The 18,878-nt window shown below is 39.8% G+C and overlaps 1 protein-coding gene across 3 annotated transcripts in view; it reads left to right on the forward strand.

Moving 5' to 3' along the window:
* The window catches only part of lamb2 (laminin, beta 2 (laminin S)), a 170,397-nt gene that overhangs the window by 70,927 nt on the left and 80,592 nt on the right, over nucleotides 1-18,878 (forward strand). For all 3 annotated transcript variants that reach the window (XM_061904874.1, XM_061904873.1, XM_061904875.1), the window contains 5 exons: nucleotides 1,760-1,823; nucleotides 11,898-12,100; nucleotides 12,185-12,305; nucleotides 17,255-17,443; nucleotides 17,535-17,714. In XM_061904874.1, the coding sequence (XP_061760858.1) occupies nucleotides 1,760-1,823; nucleotides 11,898-12,100; nucleotides 12,185-12,305; nucleotides 17,255-17,443; nucleotides 17,535-17,714 (757 nt within the window). The remainder of the gene's footprint in view (nucleotides 1-1,759; nucleotides 1,824-11,897; nucleotides 12,101-12,184; nucleotides 12,306-17,254; nucleotides 17,444-17,534; nucleotides 17,715-18,878) is intronic.

Consider the following 18,878-nt stretch of genomic DNA (forward strand, 5'->3'; position numbering starts at 1 on the left):
CAGCACACGGTGTTTTGAAATGTCTATATATTGCTCATTTTACTATATATCTGTCTGTCTTATCCATCTATCTATCTATCTATCTATCCATCTATCTATCTATCTATCTATCTATCTATCTATCTATCTATCTATCTATCTATCTATCTATCTATCTATCTATCTATCTATCTGTCTATCTATCTATCTATCTATCTATCTATCTATCTATCTATCTATCTCTACAGCCTTTATTTCCCCAATATGCATATGTACACACACTTAATTCTGTAATTTGCATAGGTAAACACCCTTAATTCCCCATATAAGGGCACAATTCCGGCGGAAAAGCTGAACATCAAACACACGGCGAAAACACAAACATTCGTATTATCCCGCAGGGGAAACACATAATGTCAAAACTTAAAATTAAGAAAGGGGGGACTGCTGAGGTAGCCCAAAGCATTCAAATAAATAGGTCTACATGGTCGTGAAATATGCGCTCCGTCATTTTGCTTAATGTCTTTATCTATCTATCTATCCATCTATCTATCTATCTATCTATCTATCTATCTATCTATCTATCTATCTATCTATCTATCTATCTATCTATCTATCTATCCATCTTTCCATCTATCTATCTATCTATCTATCTATCTATCTATCTATCTATCTATCTATCTATCTATCTATCTATCTATCTATCTATCTATCCATCTATCCATCTATCCATCTTTCCATCTATCTATCTATCTATCTATCTATCTATCTATCCATCCATCTATACAGCCCTTATTTCCCCAATATGCATATGTACACACACTTAATTCTGTAATTTGCATAGGTAAACACACTTAATTCCCCATATAAGGGCACAATTCCGGCGGAAAACGTAAGTTTAAGAAAGGGGGGACTGCTGAGGTAGCCCAAAGCGTTCAAATAAATATTCGTTACTTCGGGCAAATAGGTCTACATGGTCGTGAAATATGCACTCCGTCAGTTTGCTTAATGTCTTTATCTATCTATCTATCTATCTATCTATCTATCTATCTATCTATCTATCTATCTATCTATCTATCTATCTATCTATCTATCTATCTATCTATCTATCTATCTATCTATCTATCTATCTATCTATCTATCTATCTATCTATCTATCTATCTATCTATCTATCTATCTATCCATCTATCTATCTATACAGCCCTTATTTCCCCAATATGCATATGTACACACACTTAATTCTGTAATTTGCATAGGTAAACACCCTTAATTCCCCATATAAGGTCACAATTCCGGCAGAAAACGTAAGTTTAAGAAAGGGGGGACTGCTGAGGTAGCCCAAAGCGTTCAAATAAATATTCGTCACTTCGGGCAAATAGGTCTACATGGTCGTGAAATATGCACTCCGTCATTTTGCTTTATGTCTCTATCTATCTATCTATCTATCTATCTATCTATCTATCTATCTATCTATCTATCTATCTATCTATCTATCTATCTATCTATCTATCTATCTATTATATTACTGTAACATTAGACAATAGAAGTAAGGGAACTTGTCACACTTAAGTACAAATAGCTCTGGAGCACTCGTAGATTTTCTTCTTACCTACGAACAAATCCCAGCTAAGAAAACATCGGTGAATACAAAAATATCCTTAAAAACTTCATAAGTGGGACTAAGAACAAAATTTGTTCTTAAGAACGGTTGCTGAATGGGGCCCGTTTGCCTTTTGTACTTTACCTGATTACTGAAATGTTTGTCCATGTTTACTGTAGGTCATCTACAGAGTGTTGGACCCGGCGATCAGGATTGAGGATCCATACAGTCCTAACATCCAGAGTAAGTCCTCATCCTTACGTCTATCTGTGCAACTATTATACCGGACCCCAAACCAGTGAAGTCGGCACGTTGTGTAAATGGTAAATAAAAACAGAATACAATGTTTTGCAAATCCTTTTCAACTTATATTCAATTAAATATACTGCAAATACAACATATTTGATGTTCGAACTGAGAAACTTACTTTTTTTTGTGCAATTTAATGGCATCAACATATTGCTAAAAAGTTGGCAAAGAGGCATTTTTACCACTGTGTTACATGGCCTTTCCTTTTAACAACACTACGTAAACGTTTGGGAACCGAGGAGAGCAATTTTTAAAGGCCAGTCTAGTACCCGCACTCTTTTACTACGAAGCCATGCTGTTGTAACAGGTGGCTTGGCATCGTCTTGCTGAAATAAGCAGGGGCGTCCATCATAACGTTGCTTTGATGGCAACATATGTTGCTCCAAAACCTGTATGTAAAAAACTAAGTAAACCAAAACCTGTGTGTAAAAAACTAAGTAAACGTTTGGGAACCGAGGAGAGCAATTTTTAAAGGCCAGTCTAGTACACGTCCTCTTTTACTACGAAGCCATGCTGTTGTAACAGGTGGCTTGGCATCGTCTTGCTGAAATAAGCAGAGGCGTCCATGATAACGTTGCTTGGATGGCAACATATGTTGCTCCAAAACCTGTATGTAACTTTCAGTATTAATGGTGCCTTCACAGATGTGTAAGTTACCCATGCCTTGGGCACTAATGCACCCCCATACCATCACACATGCTGGCTTTTGAACTTTGCGCCTATAACAATCCGGATGATTCTTCTCCTCGACAGACACACAGTTTCCAAAAACAATTTGAAATGTGGACTCGTCAGACCACAGAACACTGTTCCACTTTGCATCAGTCCATCTTAGATGAGCTCGATGCACATCTGCATTTCTGGGTGTTGTTGATAAATGGCTTTCGCTTTGCTTAGTAGAGTTTTAACTTGCACTTACAGATGTAGCGACCAACTGTAGTTACTGACGGTGGTTTTCTGAAGTGTTCCTGAGCCCATGTGGTGATATCCTTTACACACCGATGTCGCTTTTTGATGCGGTACCGCCCGAGGGATCCAAGGTCTGTAATACCAACGCTTACATGCGGTGATTTCTCCAGATTCTCTGAACCTTTTGATGATATTGCGGACCGTAGATGGTGAAATCCCTAAATTCCTTGTAATAGCTGGTTGAGAAATGTTGTTCTTAAACAATTTGCTCACGCATTTGTTCACAAAGTGGTGACCCTCGCCCCGTCCTTGTTTGTGAACGACCGAGCATTTAATGGAAGCTGCTTTTATACCCAATCATGGCACCCACCTGTTCCCAATTAGCCTGTTCACCTGTGGGATGTTACAAATAAGTGTTTGATGAGCATTCCTCAACCTTCTCAGTCTTTTTTGCCACTCGTGCCAGCTTTTTTGGAAACATATCGCAGGCATTAATTCCAAACGAGCTCATATTTGTAGAAAATAACAAAGTTTACCTGTTGGAACATTAAATATCTTGTATTTGCAGTCTATTCAGTTGAATATAGGTTGAAAAGGAGTAGCAAATCATTGTATTTTGTTTTTATTTACCATTTAAACGTGCTAACTTCACTGGTTTTGGGGGTTTTGTAAAACCTCAATAGAAAGACACAAGTGACTCCTGACTGTAACACACACACACACACACACACACACACACACACACACACACACACACACACACACACACACACAACTGTGCACAGATGGCAATAGCAGCTGTTTGTCTCCCACAAAGATGTGTTGTTCTTGGACACTCGCTCGACAACATGACACTCACATCCTGCGCATGAGCTGTCTCCTTGTCCGATATCTCGCTATTATATGTCCGTATTTTATTTTTTTTTTACAAAACAATCTCAATCTGAAAGTGTATTGCAAAAGTATGCCACAGCTGTAATACGAACAGAGTGTGTTTCTATTGTGTGTCACACATGAACTTGGATTTGTTTTGCTTCTTCCACGCAAAGGATGATTGGCACGAGCCAGACATGAATGTAAGTACATGTTTAATTTACTTAAACACTATAATACAAAAACAGAAAAACAAAGGGCGCGCACAATGGCGGATGACAAACTAGACTATACTCAAAACAAAAACAGCACAATGGCATTACTATATACAAACGAACAAAAGATACTAGCTGTGGCACAAAACCAAACAAAAACGTATGTGGTATAGACCGAATAACAAACAGCGTGGTAAGGCATGAAGGTAGATGAGGAACAGGTAGGTGCGTGGTCATGAGGGTAGGTACAATAAAGTTGCCAGGACGAGGACAGAAAACGAATGGCTTAAATAATGACTATGACAATGATTACTAACAGGTTTGAGGGCGTGACTTGAAGTGAAGTGAAGTGAATTATATTTTATATAGCGCTTTTCTCTAGTGACTCAAAGCGCTTTACATAGTGAAACCCAATATCTAAGTTACATTTAAACCAGTGTGGGTGGCACTGGGAGCAGGTGGGTAAAGTGTCTTGCCCAACGACACAACGGCATTGACTAGGATGGCGGAAGCGGGAATCGAACCTGCAACCCTCAAGACCAGGTGGAAACTAATAGGTTACTGTGGAAACAAAACAAACCAGGAAGGGCAAAAACAGAACTGAATGTCCAAAAAACTAAACAAAACATTACCAAACATGAGAAAAACAAAACATAATCCACATGCGTGACATTGTGCACATATATTCAATAGTTAAGTGAATTATATTTATATAGCGCTTTTCTCTAGTGACTCTAAGCGCTTTTACATAGTAAAACCCAATATCTAAGTTATATTTAAAGCAGTGTGGGTGTCACTGGGAGCAGGTGGGTAAAGTGTCTTGCCCAAGGACACAACGGCAGTGACTAGGATGGCGGAAGCGGGGATCGAACCTGGAACCCTCAAGCTGCTGTCACGACCACTCCTCCTATACCACCCCTATATCATCCACCCGTCCAATGAAGTAGATGGTATGTACCACAAACAACAAAGAGTGGAATATAGAAAGACACAAACAATAGCCATTGTTAGCTACGGTGCTAACATTTCACTTTAACATCGTTTAGCATGTTAGCCGAAGAAAAAAAACGAAAGATCGAACTTACAGGTCCCATGTTTGTAGCTGACCGACTAATAGTTGGCACAGCTTAGGGTTGTACGGTATACCGATTTTGGTATGTACCTGACGGAGATAGATATCTTTTTAAATCCTAGTCATATTTTAAAACAGCTAAGTGTTGGCCATGCGGAGACCTTGAAGGTTGGAATGTAACGAGGAGCCATAACACTCTTCATATCTCAAATGTCCCAGGCTTAGAAGGAGAACAGATATGGGAATTCGCTCTGGAGAAGGAGGGGAGAGGAGGAGGAGGGGAGCGAGTGAGAGAAGGTAATAGGCAAAACTTCGGTAGTATTGTCAGATCAAATAGGGCGATACAAATTGAATGTGTTGTGAAAAGATGGTCTCCCAAAGCTTTGGATTAAAAATATCAAAATGAGCTACTCTGTCTGGGATTCATTCAAAACCAGCTTATGTGTCATCTAACGAACCTGGGGGGTGACCGGCAGAAGATCTGGTCAGAACGCAACATACCGCATTACTGATTAATCATATTCGGTACTATACTGCCTCTAAAAAAGTACCGGTCGATAACCCCACTGCCTCCCCGTCGTGACATTGCTGATTTTACAAGCAGAGGAGCATGTTCGGCAGCGCACAGTCACGGAGTACTTACAAGCAGACACAGTGTGTGGACAGAAAAGAGAGAACGGACGTATTCTGGCTTAAAAACTAGCGATAAAGGTGAAGCTATAACTCTGAAACACCCTCAGGAATAGGTGCTCTAAAACACGGCTAGGTGGCTAGCAGCTAACGTCCAGCTGCAGTCGGCAGTGTTTTAGCTACTTCTAAATCACTAATCCTCGCCTCCACAGTGACAAATAAAGTATGTTTCTTACAAGTATCCTTATCACTGCAGGACGAGGAATAGCTAAACATGCGTCACTACACACCGTAGCTCACCCGCGTCCAAATGTAAACAAACGCCTTGGGTGGATCTACACCTGACATCCACTGTAATGATACCAAGTACAGGATCGTTTCTACTTGATACTAATATTATTAGGTCGATATTTTTTGGCATCACAACATTTTCTTTCATTTAAAAAAAATGTATATTATGTTTTTAAACTCAGGAAATATGTCCCACGACACATGAGGACTTTGAATATGACCAATGTATGATCCTGTAACTACATGGTATCGGATTGATACCTAAATGTGTGGTATCATCCAAAAGTATTTAAAAAAACATTAAGCTCTCACTTTCTTATTTTTTCATATCATGGATCTCACGGACCGTGGTGTGGCAAATTTTGATATCGGTGGTCGCTGTACGGAGACAAAAGAAGTGAAGTGAATTATATTTATATAGCGTTTTTCTCTAGGGACTCAAAGGGCTTTTACATAATGAAACCTAATATCTAAGTTACATTTAAACCAGTGTGGGTGGCACTGGGAGCAGGTGGGTAAAACGTCTTGCCCAAGGACACAACGGCAGTGACTAGGATGGCGGTAACGGGGATCGGACCTGGAACCCTCAAGTTGCTGGCACGGCAACTCTACCAACCGAGCTATGCCGCCCCTGACTGTTTTAGGATGCAAAATGAGTGCCCCCTGGCCTCGTTAAGCAGGTGGCCACTATAGACAAGGTATAAACCCCCGATTTTTATCTGCGGGGGGAATTTTTTGTGGCCGCTATCGGCAAGTGACCACCATAGACAGGTTTGACTGTATTTGCATCATTAAAGCAGCATTTATTTTATATATACTTGAAGACAGACACTCTAAATCGATTTCGCTCTCTATTTTGCTCTCTATTTTGCTCTCTATTTTGCTCTCTATTTTGCTCTCTATTTTGCTCTCTATTTTTCTTATGTTTATTATGTTTATAAACTCAGGAAATATGTCCCTGGACACATGAGGACTTTGAATATGACCAATACTTGATCCTGTAACTACATGGTATCGGATTGATACCTAAATGTGTTGTATCATCCAAAAGTATTTAAGAAAAAAACAAACAAAAAAAAACAATAATCTCTCACTTTCTTGTTTTTTCATATCATAGATCTCACGGACCGTGGTATGGCCAATTTTGATATCGGTGGACGCTGTACGGAGTCAAAAGAAGTGAAGTGAATTATATTTATATAGCGTTTTTCTCGAGGGACTCAAAGGGCTTTTACATAATGAAACCTAATATCTAACTTACATTTAAACCAATCGATTTCGCTCTCTATTTCGCTCTCTATTTTGCTCTCTATTGTGCTCTCTGTTCTGCTCATTTAACAGGCACAACTAGTGTATTTTCTGGCTCAAAGGGCCGATGGGCGGGTCTAGTCAGGTCTATTTTCATACAAATGGCGCATCGGATTATAGGGCGCATTAAAGGAGTCATATAATTATTATTGGTTTCTAAATTTAACAGACTTCCTTGTGGTCTACATAACATGTAATGGTGGTTCTTTGGTCAAAATGTTGCATAGATGATGTTTTACAGATCATTTTCAAGCCGCTTTCTGACAGTCGCTTCCGGATTCGCCGTTTTGTGGGCGGGTCTTATCTACGTGCCTCCACTTCGACTGCGTCTTCTGCCGTCATCCGCGTTGTACTTTTTAGCGCTTCCATATGGAGTCTACTGACGGATATAAGTTTTAACTACACGCTACTTTGAGTTAGAAATGGCAACAGAGGAGGATGCATGTGCATGTACGAGCCAGTCTGCCCCACAACAAGAGGATAAAGAAAAAAAACGTATTAAGTTACAGCTTCGGACTCGTGTAAAGATCTACAATTCTACCATGAATTGATTGACGTGGACCTCGACTTAAATCAGTTGAAAAACTTATTGGGGTGTTACCATTTAGTGGTCAATTGTACGGAATATGTACTGTACGATGCAATCTACTAATAAAAGTTTCAATCAATCAACCAATCAAAACCGAAACTTCTTTCCTCGGCGCATTTATTTCAGTGTTCACAACAACGCACTTTTTACTTCACCCAAAAACTTGTGTGTGTACTAATCTTGCCAGACTTGGTAATAGTTGACGAATATGACTATTCTTTTGGACAAATGAGGCTTGACCACCTTATACTTTTTGAACCTGAACATACAGAAGATGAACATTTGGTTACCATTAATTGATTTACGTGGACGCCGACTTACACAAGGTGAAAAACTTATCCGGGTGTTACCATTTAGTGGTCAATTGTACGGAATATGAACTGTACTTGCAATCTACTAATAAAAGTTTCAATCAATAACATTTATGGAGATATTCCCTGACGTCAGATTTGGGGAAAAGTGTAAAAAATTGAGCAAATTCCGTCCGGCTCGTTTAGAGGAGGTTTGAAGGAAGGCAGGATTATTTTATAAATATCACCCCGATTCTTACGTGGTTTATTTTCACATTTTTGGGACTTATACAGATCCAAAATACACAAAAACAGGCATCAATGGATAAGAAAAGTTGGTTTTGCATAAGAGGTCCCCATTGAAATAGCACAAATTTATGTTAAAAAAAAACATTGTTTCAGTGTGAAATATAAATTGTTTAAATAATTCTTCTTCTTAGTAAGACATTTTGAACATTTCACAGGGAAATCATTGGAACTTCCAGGGTATACTACACATTGTTTTGATAGAATGTGAGAAAACAAGATTTTTTAAAGAGTTTTCAGCTTGTCGCCGACAATGTGGGAACAATTTACCATTTCTTTCGGAATTCAAAGGCAGTCTAAGTGCTCGAGCAGATGATTAACAAGTTGTTTGAATGCCGCACACGTGGTTCCTTCACGCTCCATCGACCCTGACTTCCCCTCACTGGGCCAGAGGGGGTCACTTATATGTGTTATCTGTCATATTCGGACTTACCAACCCCAAAACCAGTGAAGTTGGCACGTTGTGTAAATAGTAAATAAAAACAGACTAAAATGATTTGCAAATCCTTTTCAACCTATATTCAATTGAATAGATTGCAAATACAAGATATTTAATGTTCGAACTGGTAAACTGTTATTTTTTGCAAATATTTGTTGTGGTTTTACAGAGGGAGATGACGGCAAAGACACCAGGGGGCTGTTTTTACTCAATGTATTTATTATATGTATGTATAAGTTATTTAATAAATAATGAAAAATATAATTTTATTAACTACAGCAGGGGTCGGGAACCTTTTTGGCTGAGAGAGCCAAAAAGCCAAATATGTTAAAATGTATTTCCGTAGGAGCCATATAATATTTTTTTTTACACTGCAAAAAACTAAACGTGTGCATTTTTAAGTAAGACCAACATTTCTAGAGTATAATAGGTCTCTTATTCTTTGCAATAACATTGTTATTCTCGAGCTAACTGTGGAGGGGGCGTGGCCTGCGGGCCTGCAGCGAACCGGGGTGTGCGAGGACCGGCCTGGAAATCAGCGACAGGTGCGTAGATGGCCCGCCTGGGCCTTGTTATCTAATCACCTGTCGCTCTGTTAAAAACAGCAGCCAGGAGGAGAGACGGGGTCGGGGCTGGAGCCAGAGTGCGAGCGAGAACGAAAAGAGAAAAAGATAATTGCTGGAAAGCAACGGAGAGACTAATTGAAAAAAATATATATATGTTTTACCCTAAAACAGGCTCTCATGTCGGTGCTTGGTGGTCTGAAGAACCCCCAGGAGGGCAAGCCCCACACTAACCAGTAATAAATAAATAACTTCTTACCATTAACGCAACTTCTTGAACAGGTGCGGTAGAAAACGGATGGAGGGATTCAAAATGCATGAGAATTTTTTATATTTTGAACATTATTTTTAACACTGTGATTACAAGTGGAATCATTCATTACTCATCATGTTAAGCAATGTCAGCTCAGATTTATCCGAGAGCCAGATGCAGTCATCAAAAGGGCCACATCTGGCTCTAGAGCCATAGGTTCCCTACCCCTGAACTAGAGAATAGTGTGTGGCAAAATCCAAGAGTGTGTATGGTGTAAGACTATGTGTAGGAATTAATTGCTGAGTGTTTACCAGAAGTGTTGACTCGAGAGGAGGAACAAGGCGGGAAGGCAGTCCGCGGGGCAGGCAGAAGATCCAGGGTGAGAGAGAGGCGTCAGAGTCCATGTCCATTCGAGGGGTCGAGGATCGAGGGGTGGCAGTCCGAAGTCCAAAAGAGAAGTCGAGGCGCACAGCTCGATCACGCGGGGACGAAGGCGGATTGCTTGGGAGGACAATACAGTGGGGGCAAAAAAGTATTTAGTCAGCCAGCGATTGTGCAAGTTCTCCCACTTAAAATGATGACAGAGGTCTGTAATTTTCATCATAGGTACACTTCAACTGTGAGAGACAGAATGTGAAAAAAAAAATCCAGGAATTCACATTGTAGGAATTTTAAAGAATTTATTTGTAAATTATGCTGGAAAATAAGTGTTTGGTCAACCATTCAAAGGAGGTTTTGGCTCCAAATCTCACGATACATGGCCCCATTCACTCTTTCCTTAACACGGATCAATCGTCCTGTCCCCTTAGCAGAAAAACAGCCCCAAAGCATGATGTTTCCACCCCCATGCTTCACAGTAGGTGTGGTGTTCTTGGGATGCGACTCAGTATTCTTCTTCCTCCAAACACGACAAGTTGAGTTTATACCAAAAAGTTCTATTTTGGTTTCATCTGACCACATGACATGTGGTCAGATGGTTATCGACTTATGGTATAGAAGACTATATTCCGGCGGGGCATGACAGGTTGTGCGGGCTTATGAAGGCATCTCGCTCATCACGGGTACGTGCGCTGATTACAGATTGTCTGCAGGCGCGAGGAGGCAGGCCCACAGCGGAGAGAGAGCAACTGTGGGCGTAGCCCGCGGTGCGCTCGTCAGGATGCAAAGATGAGGGCGTGACAATATTAGCTCATTTGGAATTTGATGCCCGCAACATGTTTAAAAAAAGCTGGCACAAGTGGCAAAAAAGACTGAAAAAGTTGAGATATGCTCATCCAACACTTACTTGGAACATCCCACAGGTGAACAGGCTAATTGGGAACAGGTGGGTGCCATGATTGGGTACAAAAGCAGCTTCCATGAAATGCTCAGTCATTCGAAAACAAGGACGGGGCGAGGTCACCATCTTTTCGACAAATGCCTGAGAAAATTGTTTAAGAACAACATTTCTCAACCATCTATTGCAAGGAATTTAGGGATTTCACCATCTACGGTCCGTAACATCATCAAAAGGTTCAGAGAATCTGGAGAAATCACTGCATGTAAGCGATGATATTACAGACCTTGGATCCCTTGGGTGGTACTGCATGAAAAAGCGACATCAGTGTGTAAAGGATATCACCACGTGGGCTCAGGGACACTGCAGAAGACCACTGACAGCAACTGCAGGTGGCCGCTACATCTGTAAGTGCAAGTTAAAACTCTACTATGCAAGAAAGCCATTTATCAACAACACCCAGAAACGCCGCCGGCTCGGCTGGGCCCGAGCTCATTTAAGACGGACTAATTTAAAGTGGAAAAGTATTCCGTGGTCTGACGAGTCCCCATTTGAAATTGTTTTTATAAGCTGTGGACGTCGTGGAAAAGAACCATCCGGATTTGTTATAGGCGCAAAGTTGAAAAGCCAGCATCTGTGATGGTATGGGGGTGTATTAGTGCCCAAGGCATGGGTAACTTACACATCTGTGAAGGCACCATTAATGCTGGAAGGTACATACAGGCTTTGGAGCAACATATGTTGCCATCTAAGCAACGTTTTCATGGACGCCCCTGCTTATTTCAGCACATTACAACATTAAAGATCAAAGAAAAATACAAGCTTTACCTGATCAAGCAAGAATGGGAAATAATTACACCTGAAAAGTATCAAAAATGTGTCTCCTCAGTTCCCAAACGTTTACTGAGTGTTGTTAAAAGGAAAGGCCATGTAACACAGTGGTAAAAATGCCCCTGTGACAACTTTTTTTTTTTTTTTGTCATTTTTGTAACAGACCAGTTGAAAATCACCAACTTGAGGGTGAACTTCACCAAGCTTCACACCCTGGGAGACAACCTGCTGGACCCCAGGCCTGAAATCAAAGAGAAGTACTACTACGCCATCTACGAGCTGGTGGTACGCGGGAACTGCTTCTGCTACGGCCACGCCTCCGAGTGCGCCCCCATCGACGGCATCAAGGACGACATAGAAGGCATGGTGAGGCGCCGTTCCCGTCCTTCCACCTCCGACAAAAAAAACAAAAAAAACGCGTCAGTTCGTTGACTTGGGTAAGTTTTGCAGGTGCACGGCAGGTGTGTGTGCAAACACAACACCAAGGGTTTGAACTGTGAGCACTGTGAGGACTTCTACAACGACATGCCATGGAGACCTGCTGAGGGCCGCAACACCCATGCCTGCAAAAGTCAGTGCACCCCCACTTTTTACCCACTTTTCCACGGCAGAGATATTACCCATTAATAATCTTACCCTGGATTTTAATGTATTCAACAGTTATATGTAACCTACTCACAGTTTAACTGAACAAACCGTGTCAAATAATATGAAATCATCACAAAAATCACAAAGATTATTATTATTCTTAGGTCAGGTTGATTAGAAAGATAAATAATAATGAAATATACTGCAAAATAATTTAAATTGACATATAATTACACAGTGCTAGAATATACACATTGTAATTGTGAAGTGAAGTGAATTATATTTATATAGCGCTTTTCTCTAGTGACTCAAAGCGCTTTACATAGTGAAACCCAATATCTAAGTTACATTTAAAGCAGTGTGGGTGGCACTGGGAGCAGGTGGGTAAAGTGTCTTGCCCAAGGACACAACGGCAGTGACTAGGATGGCGGAAGCGGGAATCGAACCTGCAACCCTCAAGTTGCTGGCACGGCCACTCTACCAACCGAGCTATGCCAATATATGTTGTTTTTTTTAAATACAATTCCAATAAAATTTAAGTCCATTAATCCAGTGGTCCCCAACCACCGGGCCGCGGCTCGATTGGTACTAGGCCGCAGAATATTTTATTATAAATTTATTTTATTTTATTATTTTTTTTTTTTTTTTAAATCAACATGAAAAAAACACAAGATACACTTACAATTAGTGCACCAACCCAAAAAACTCCCCTTTTTCATGACAAAGAAAAAAAAAAAAAAAAAAAAAAAAAAAATATATATATATATATATATATATATACACATATGTATATATGTATGTATATATGTATATATATATATATATATATATATATATATATATGTCTTGATTGGATTATCCAGAGAATAGTGCTCGATACTGTGGTAGAGCGCAATATGTATGTGTGGGAAAAATCACAAGACTACTTCATCTCTACAGAACTGTTTCATGAGGGGTTCCCTCAATCTCCTGATGAGGGAGATTGAGGGAACCCCTCATTTTTCCCACACATACATATATATATATACATATGTAGACATACATACATACATATATCTTTATATATATATATGTATATATATATGTATATATATATATATATATATATATATATATATATATATGTATATGTATGTATATATATGTATTTATATATATTTTTATTTTATTTTATATATATATTTTTTTTAAATACGCTTTTTAGGCCATATCCGCGCTTACAGTAAATCATACGTCAGCAGCCAAGGGAAGCTTTTGTAACCCGTAACCTGTTTTAAAAAGATTTCTATTAGCATTTTCATACTATAAGATACTACAATGCGAAAATCGGTTTGAAATGAGTAGTGACGCGGGATCATCACCTAAGGGAATAGATAACAAACTGGATTCAGGTATGCAATAAATCAACTGCTTTCTCAAGTAAGAGCAAATACTACATATCAGGAGCAACATTAATTGTGCAATATTGCATATGATATGCCTTCAGAAATGACTGACATGTGTCTTCCTTAGAGTGCAACTGCAACATTAATTGTGCAATATTGCATATGATATGCCTTCAGAAATGACTGACATGTGTCTTCCTTAGAGTGCAACTGCAACATTAATTGTGCAATATTGCATATGATATGCCTTCAGAAATGACTGACATGTGTCTTCCTTAGAGTGCAACTGCAACATTAATTGTGCAATATTGCATATGATATGCCTTCAGAAATGACTGACATGTGTCTTCCTTAGAGTGCAACTGCAACATTAATTGTGCAATATTGCATATGATATGCCTTCAGAAATGACTGACATGTGTCTTCCTTAGAGTGCAACTGCAACATTAATTGTGCAATATTGCATATGATATGCCTTCAGAAATGACTGACATGTTTCTTCCTTAGAGTGCAACGGCAACATTAATTGTGCAATATTGCATATGATATGCCTTCAGAAATGACTGACATGTGTCTTCCTTAGAGTGCAACTGCAACATTAATTGTGCAATATTGCATATGATATGCCTTCAGAAATGACTGACATGTGTCTTCCTTAGAGTGCAACTGCAACATTAATTGTGCAATATTGCATATGATATGCCTTCAGAAATGACTGACATGTGTCTTCCTTAGAGTGCAACTGCAACATTAATTGTGCAATATTGCATATGATATGCCTTCAGAAATGACTGACATGTGTCTTCCTTAGAGTGCAACTGCAACATTAATTGTGCAATATTGCATATGATATGCCTTCAGAAATGACTGACATGTGTCTTCCTTAGAGTGCAACTGCAACATTAATTGTGCAATATTGCATATGATATGCCTTCAGAAATGACTGACATGTGTCTTCCTTAGAGTGCAACTGCAACATTAATTGTGCAATATTGCATATGATATGCCTTCAGAAATGACTGACATGTGTCTTCCTTAGAGTGCAACTGCAACATTAATTGTGCAATATTGCATATGATATGCCTTCAGAAATGACTGACATGTGTCTTCCTTAGAGTGCAACTGCAACATTAATTGTGCAATATTGCATATGATATGCCTTCAGAAATGACTGACATGTGTCTTCCTTAGAGTGCAACTGCAACATTAATTGTGCAATATTGCATATGATATGCCTTCAGAAATGACTGACATGTGTCTTCCTTAGAGTGCAACGGCAACATTAATTGTGCAATATTGCATATGATATGCCTTCAGAAATGACTGACATGTGTCTTCCTTAGAGTGCAACTGCAACATTAATTGTGCAATATTGCATATGATATGCCTTCAGAAATGACTGACATGTGTCTTCCTTAGAGTGCAACTGCAACATTAATTGTGCAATATTGCATATGATATGCCTTCAGAAATGACTGACATGTGTCTTCCTTAGAGTGCAACTGCAACATTAATTGTGCAATATTGCATATGATATGCCTTCAGAAATGACTGACATGTGTCTTCCTTAGAGTGCAACTGCAACATTAATTGTGCAATATTGCATATGATATGCCTTCAGAAATGACTGACATGTGTCTTCCTTAGAGTGCAACTGCAACATTAATTGTGCAATATTGCATATGATATGCCTTCAGAAATGACTGACATGTTTCTTCCTTAGAGTGCAACGGCAACATTAATTGTGCAATATTGCATATGATATGCCTTCAGAAATGACTGACATGTGTCTTCCTTAGAGTGCAACTGCAACATTAATTGTGCAATATTGCATATGATATGCCTTCAGAAATGACTGACATGTGTCTTCCTTAGAGTGCAACTGCAACATTAATTGTGCAATATTGCATATGATATGCCTTCAGAAATGACTGACATGTGTCTTCCTTAGAGTGCAACTGCAACATTAATTGTGCAATATTGCATATGATATGCCTTCAGAAATGACTGACATGTGTCTTCCTTAGAGTGCAACTGCAACATTAATTGTGCAATATTGCATATGATATGCCTTCAGAAATGACTGACATGTGTCTTCCTTAGAGTGCAACTGCAACATTAATTGTGCAATATTGCATATGATATGCCTTCAGAAATGACTGACATGTGTCTTCCTTAGAGTGCAACTGCAACATTAATTGTGCAATATTGCATATGATATGCCTTCAGAAATGACTGACATGTGTCTTCCTTAGAGTGCAACTGCAACATTAATTGTGCAATATTGCATATGATATGCCTTCAGAAATGACTGACATGTGTCTTCCTTAGAGTGCAACTGCAACATTAATTGTGCAATATTGCATATGATATGCCTTCAGAAATGACTGACATGTGTCTTCCTTAGAGTGCAACTGCAACATTAATTGTGCAATATTGCATATGATATGCCTTCAGAAATGACTGACATGTGTCTTCCTTAGAGTGCAACGGCAACATTAATTGTGCAATATTGCATATGATATGCCTTCAGAAATGACTGACATGTGTCTTCCTTAGAGTGCAACTGCAACATTAATTGTGCAATATTGCATACGATATTCCTTCAGAAATGACTGACATGTGTCTTCCTTAGAGTGCAACGGCAACATTAATTGTGCAATATTGCATATGATATGCCTTCAGAAATGACTGACATGTGTCTTCCTTAGAGTGCAACTGCAACATTAATTGTGCAATATTGCATACGATATGCCTTCAGAAATGACTGACATGTGACTTCCTTAGAGTGCAACTGCAACATTAATTGTGCAATATTGCATATGATATGCCTTCAGAAATGACTGACATGTGTCTTCCTTAGAGTGCAACTGCAACATTAATTGTGCAATATTGCATATGATATGCCTTCAGAAATGACTGACATGTGTCTTCCTTAGAGTGCAACTGCAACATTAATTGTGCAATATTGCATATGATATGCCTTCAGAAATGACTGACATGTGTCTTCCTTAGAGTGCAACTGCAACATTAATTGTGCAATATTGCATATGATATGCCTTCAGAAATGACTGACATGTGTCTTCCTTAGAGTGCAACTGCAACATTAATTGTGCAATATTGCATATGATATGCCTTCAGAAATGACTGACATGTTTCTTCCTTAGAGTGCAACTGCAACATTAATTGTGCAATATTGCATATGATATGCCTTCAGAAATGACTGACATGTGTCTTCCTTAGAGTGCAACTGCAACATTAATTGTGCAATATTGCATATGATATGCCTTCAGAAATGACTGACATGTGTCTTCCTTAGAGTGCAACTGCAACATTAATTGTGCAATATTGCATATGATATGCCTTCAGAAATGACTGACATGTTTCTTCCTTAGAGTGCAACGGCAACATTAATTGTGCAATATTGCATATGATATGCCTTCAGAAATGACTGACATGTGTCTTCCTTAGAGTGCAACTGCAACATTAATTGTGCAATATTGCATATGATATGCCTTCAGAAATGACTGACATGTGTCTTCCTTAGAGTGCAACTGCAACAGCCACTCGTCCGTGTGCCACTTTGACACGGCCGTGTATTTGGCCACTGGAAACGTCAGCGGAGGAGTTTGTGACGACTGCCAACACAACACTATGGGGCGCAACTGCCAGACCTGCAAACCTTTTCACTACAAAGACCCCTTCAAAGACATCCGCGACCCCCGAGTCTGCATCGGTGAGTGCGTTCGGTGCATCTGCCGTACAGATGTACAAACTCCTACCCCGCTCCCGCGTATCCAACATACAACTTTGCGTACCTTGCCCAGCTTGCGACTGCGACCCGGACGGTTCCGAGAACGGAGGAATGTGCGACAGCCACACCGAGCCGTCGCTGGGCGCGGTGGCCGGTCAGTGTCGCTGCAAGGCCAATGTGGAAGGACCGCGCTGTGACAAATGCAGGACGGGGTACTTTGGCCTGAGTGCCGACAACCCTCAGGGCTGCCAAGGTGAGTAAAAACAAACCCACATCAATAACAAACTGCTGTAGATTCTACTTCATTTATTTTGCCAACCAGAAGCTGCAGTCCGATTCTGTTGTGATTGTTAAAGGCCTACTGAAAGCCACTACTAGCGACCACGCAGTGGTACCCTTCATCATCGGCTTATTCGAGTGGAAATGACGAGCATTTAGCCAATCCATCCCCAGAACAACTGAACTAGCTTCCAGGGGTGGCCGACATTATATCACGAGTTGTTGTTTCTCTTTAAATATCCTTCTTGAAAATGTCTTTGCAAACATATATCTTCCACCTAATCAACGTTTTGTTCTCCTTCTCTGCAATCCCCGTATGGCTACGGCACAACACTCCCTGCTTAAAGGCCTACTGAAAGCCACTACTAGCGACCACGCAGTCTGATAGTTTATATATCAATGATGAAATATTAACATTGCAACACATGCCAATACGGCCGCTTTAGTTTACTAAATTGCAATTTTAAATTTCCCGCGGAGTTTCTTGTTGAAAACGTCGCAGAATGACGTCTCGGGTTGTAGCGGACATATTAGCCAAGCACCACTCACTGCTAAAAGTCGTCTCTTTTCATCGCATAATTACACAATATTTAGGACATTTGTGTTGCTGAATCTTTTGCAATTTGTCCAATTAATAATGGAGACGTCAAAGAAGAATGCTGTTGGTGGAAAGCGGTGGATTGCAGCTGCCTTTAGCAGTTGTGAAGCTTTAACACAGCGCGTTCAAGCGAACATGTGTCTCTACGTCAACCAGCAAGTTTTTGGATTGGGAAAATTGTGATTTTAAGTCGGCTCTTACCGGAGACTTCAGTGGATAATGCCACCAAATCCTGCAGCTCAAAAAGGCTGCTGTGATCTTGGCGCCCCCATTGGCTGAATTGAGAGACACTGGAGTTCACCGCAGCCGTCCGACTTTCAGGTATGACTTGACAATCTCACTAAAACACTATTAAAGGGGAACATTATCACAATTTCAAAAGGGTTAAAAACAATAAAAATCAGTTCCCAGTGGCTTGTTGTATTTTTTGAAGTTTTTAAAAAAATTTTTACCGGTCCCGGAACATCCCTAAATAAAGCTTTAAAGTGCCTTATTTTTGCTATCTTCGAAACCACTATCCATTTCCCTGTGACGTCATAC

The sequence above is a fragment of the Nerophis ophidion genome, linkage group LG06, assembly GCF_033978795.1.
Source record: "Nerophis ophidion isolate RoL-2023_Sa linkage group LG06, RoL_Noph_v1.0, whole genome shotgun sequence".
NCBI classification, from domain to species: Eukaryota; Metazoa; Chordata; class Actinopteri; order Syngnathiformes; family Syngnathidae; genus Nerophis; species Nerophis ophidion.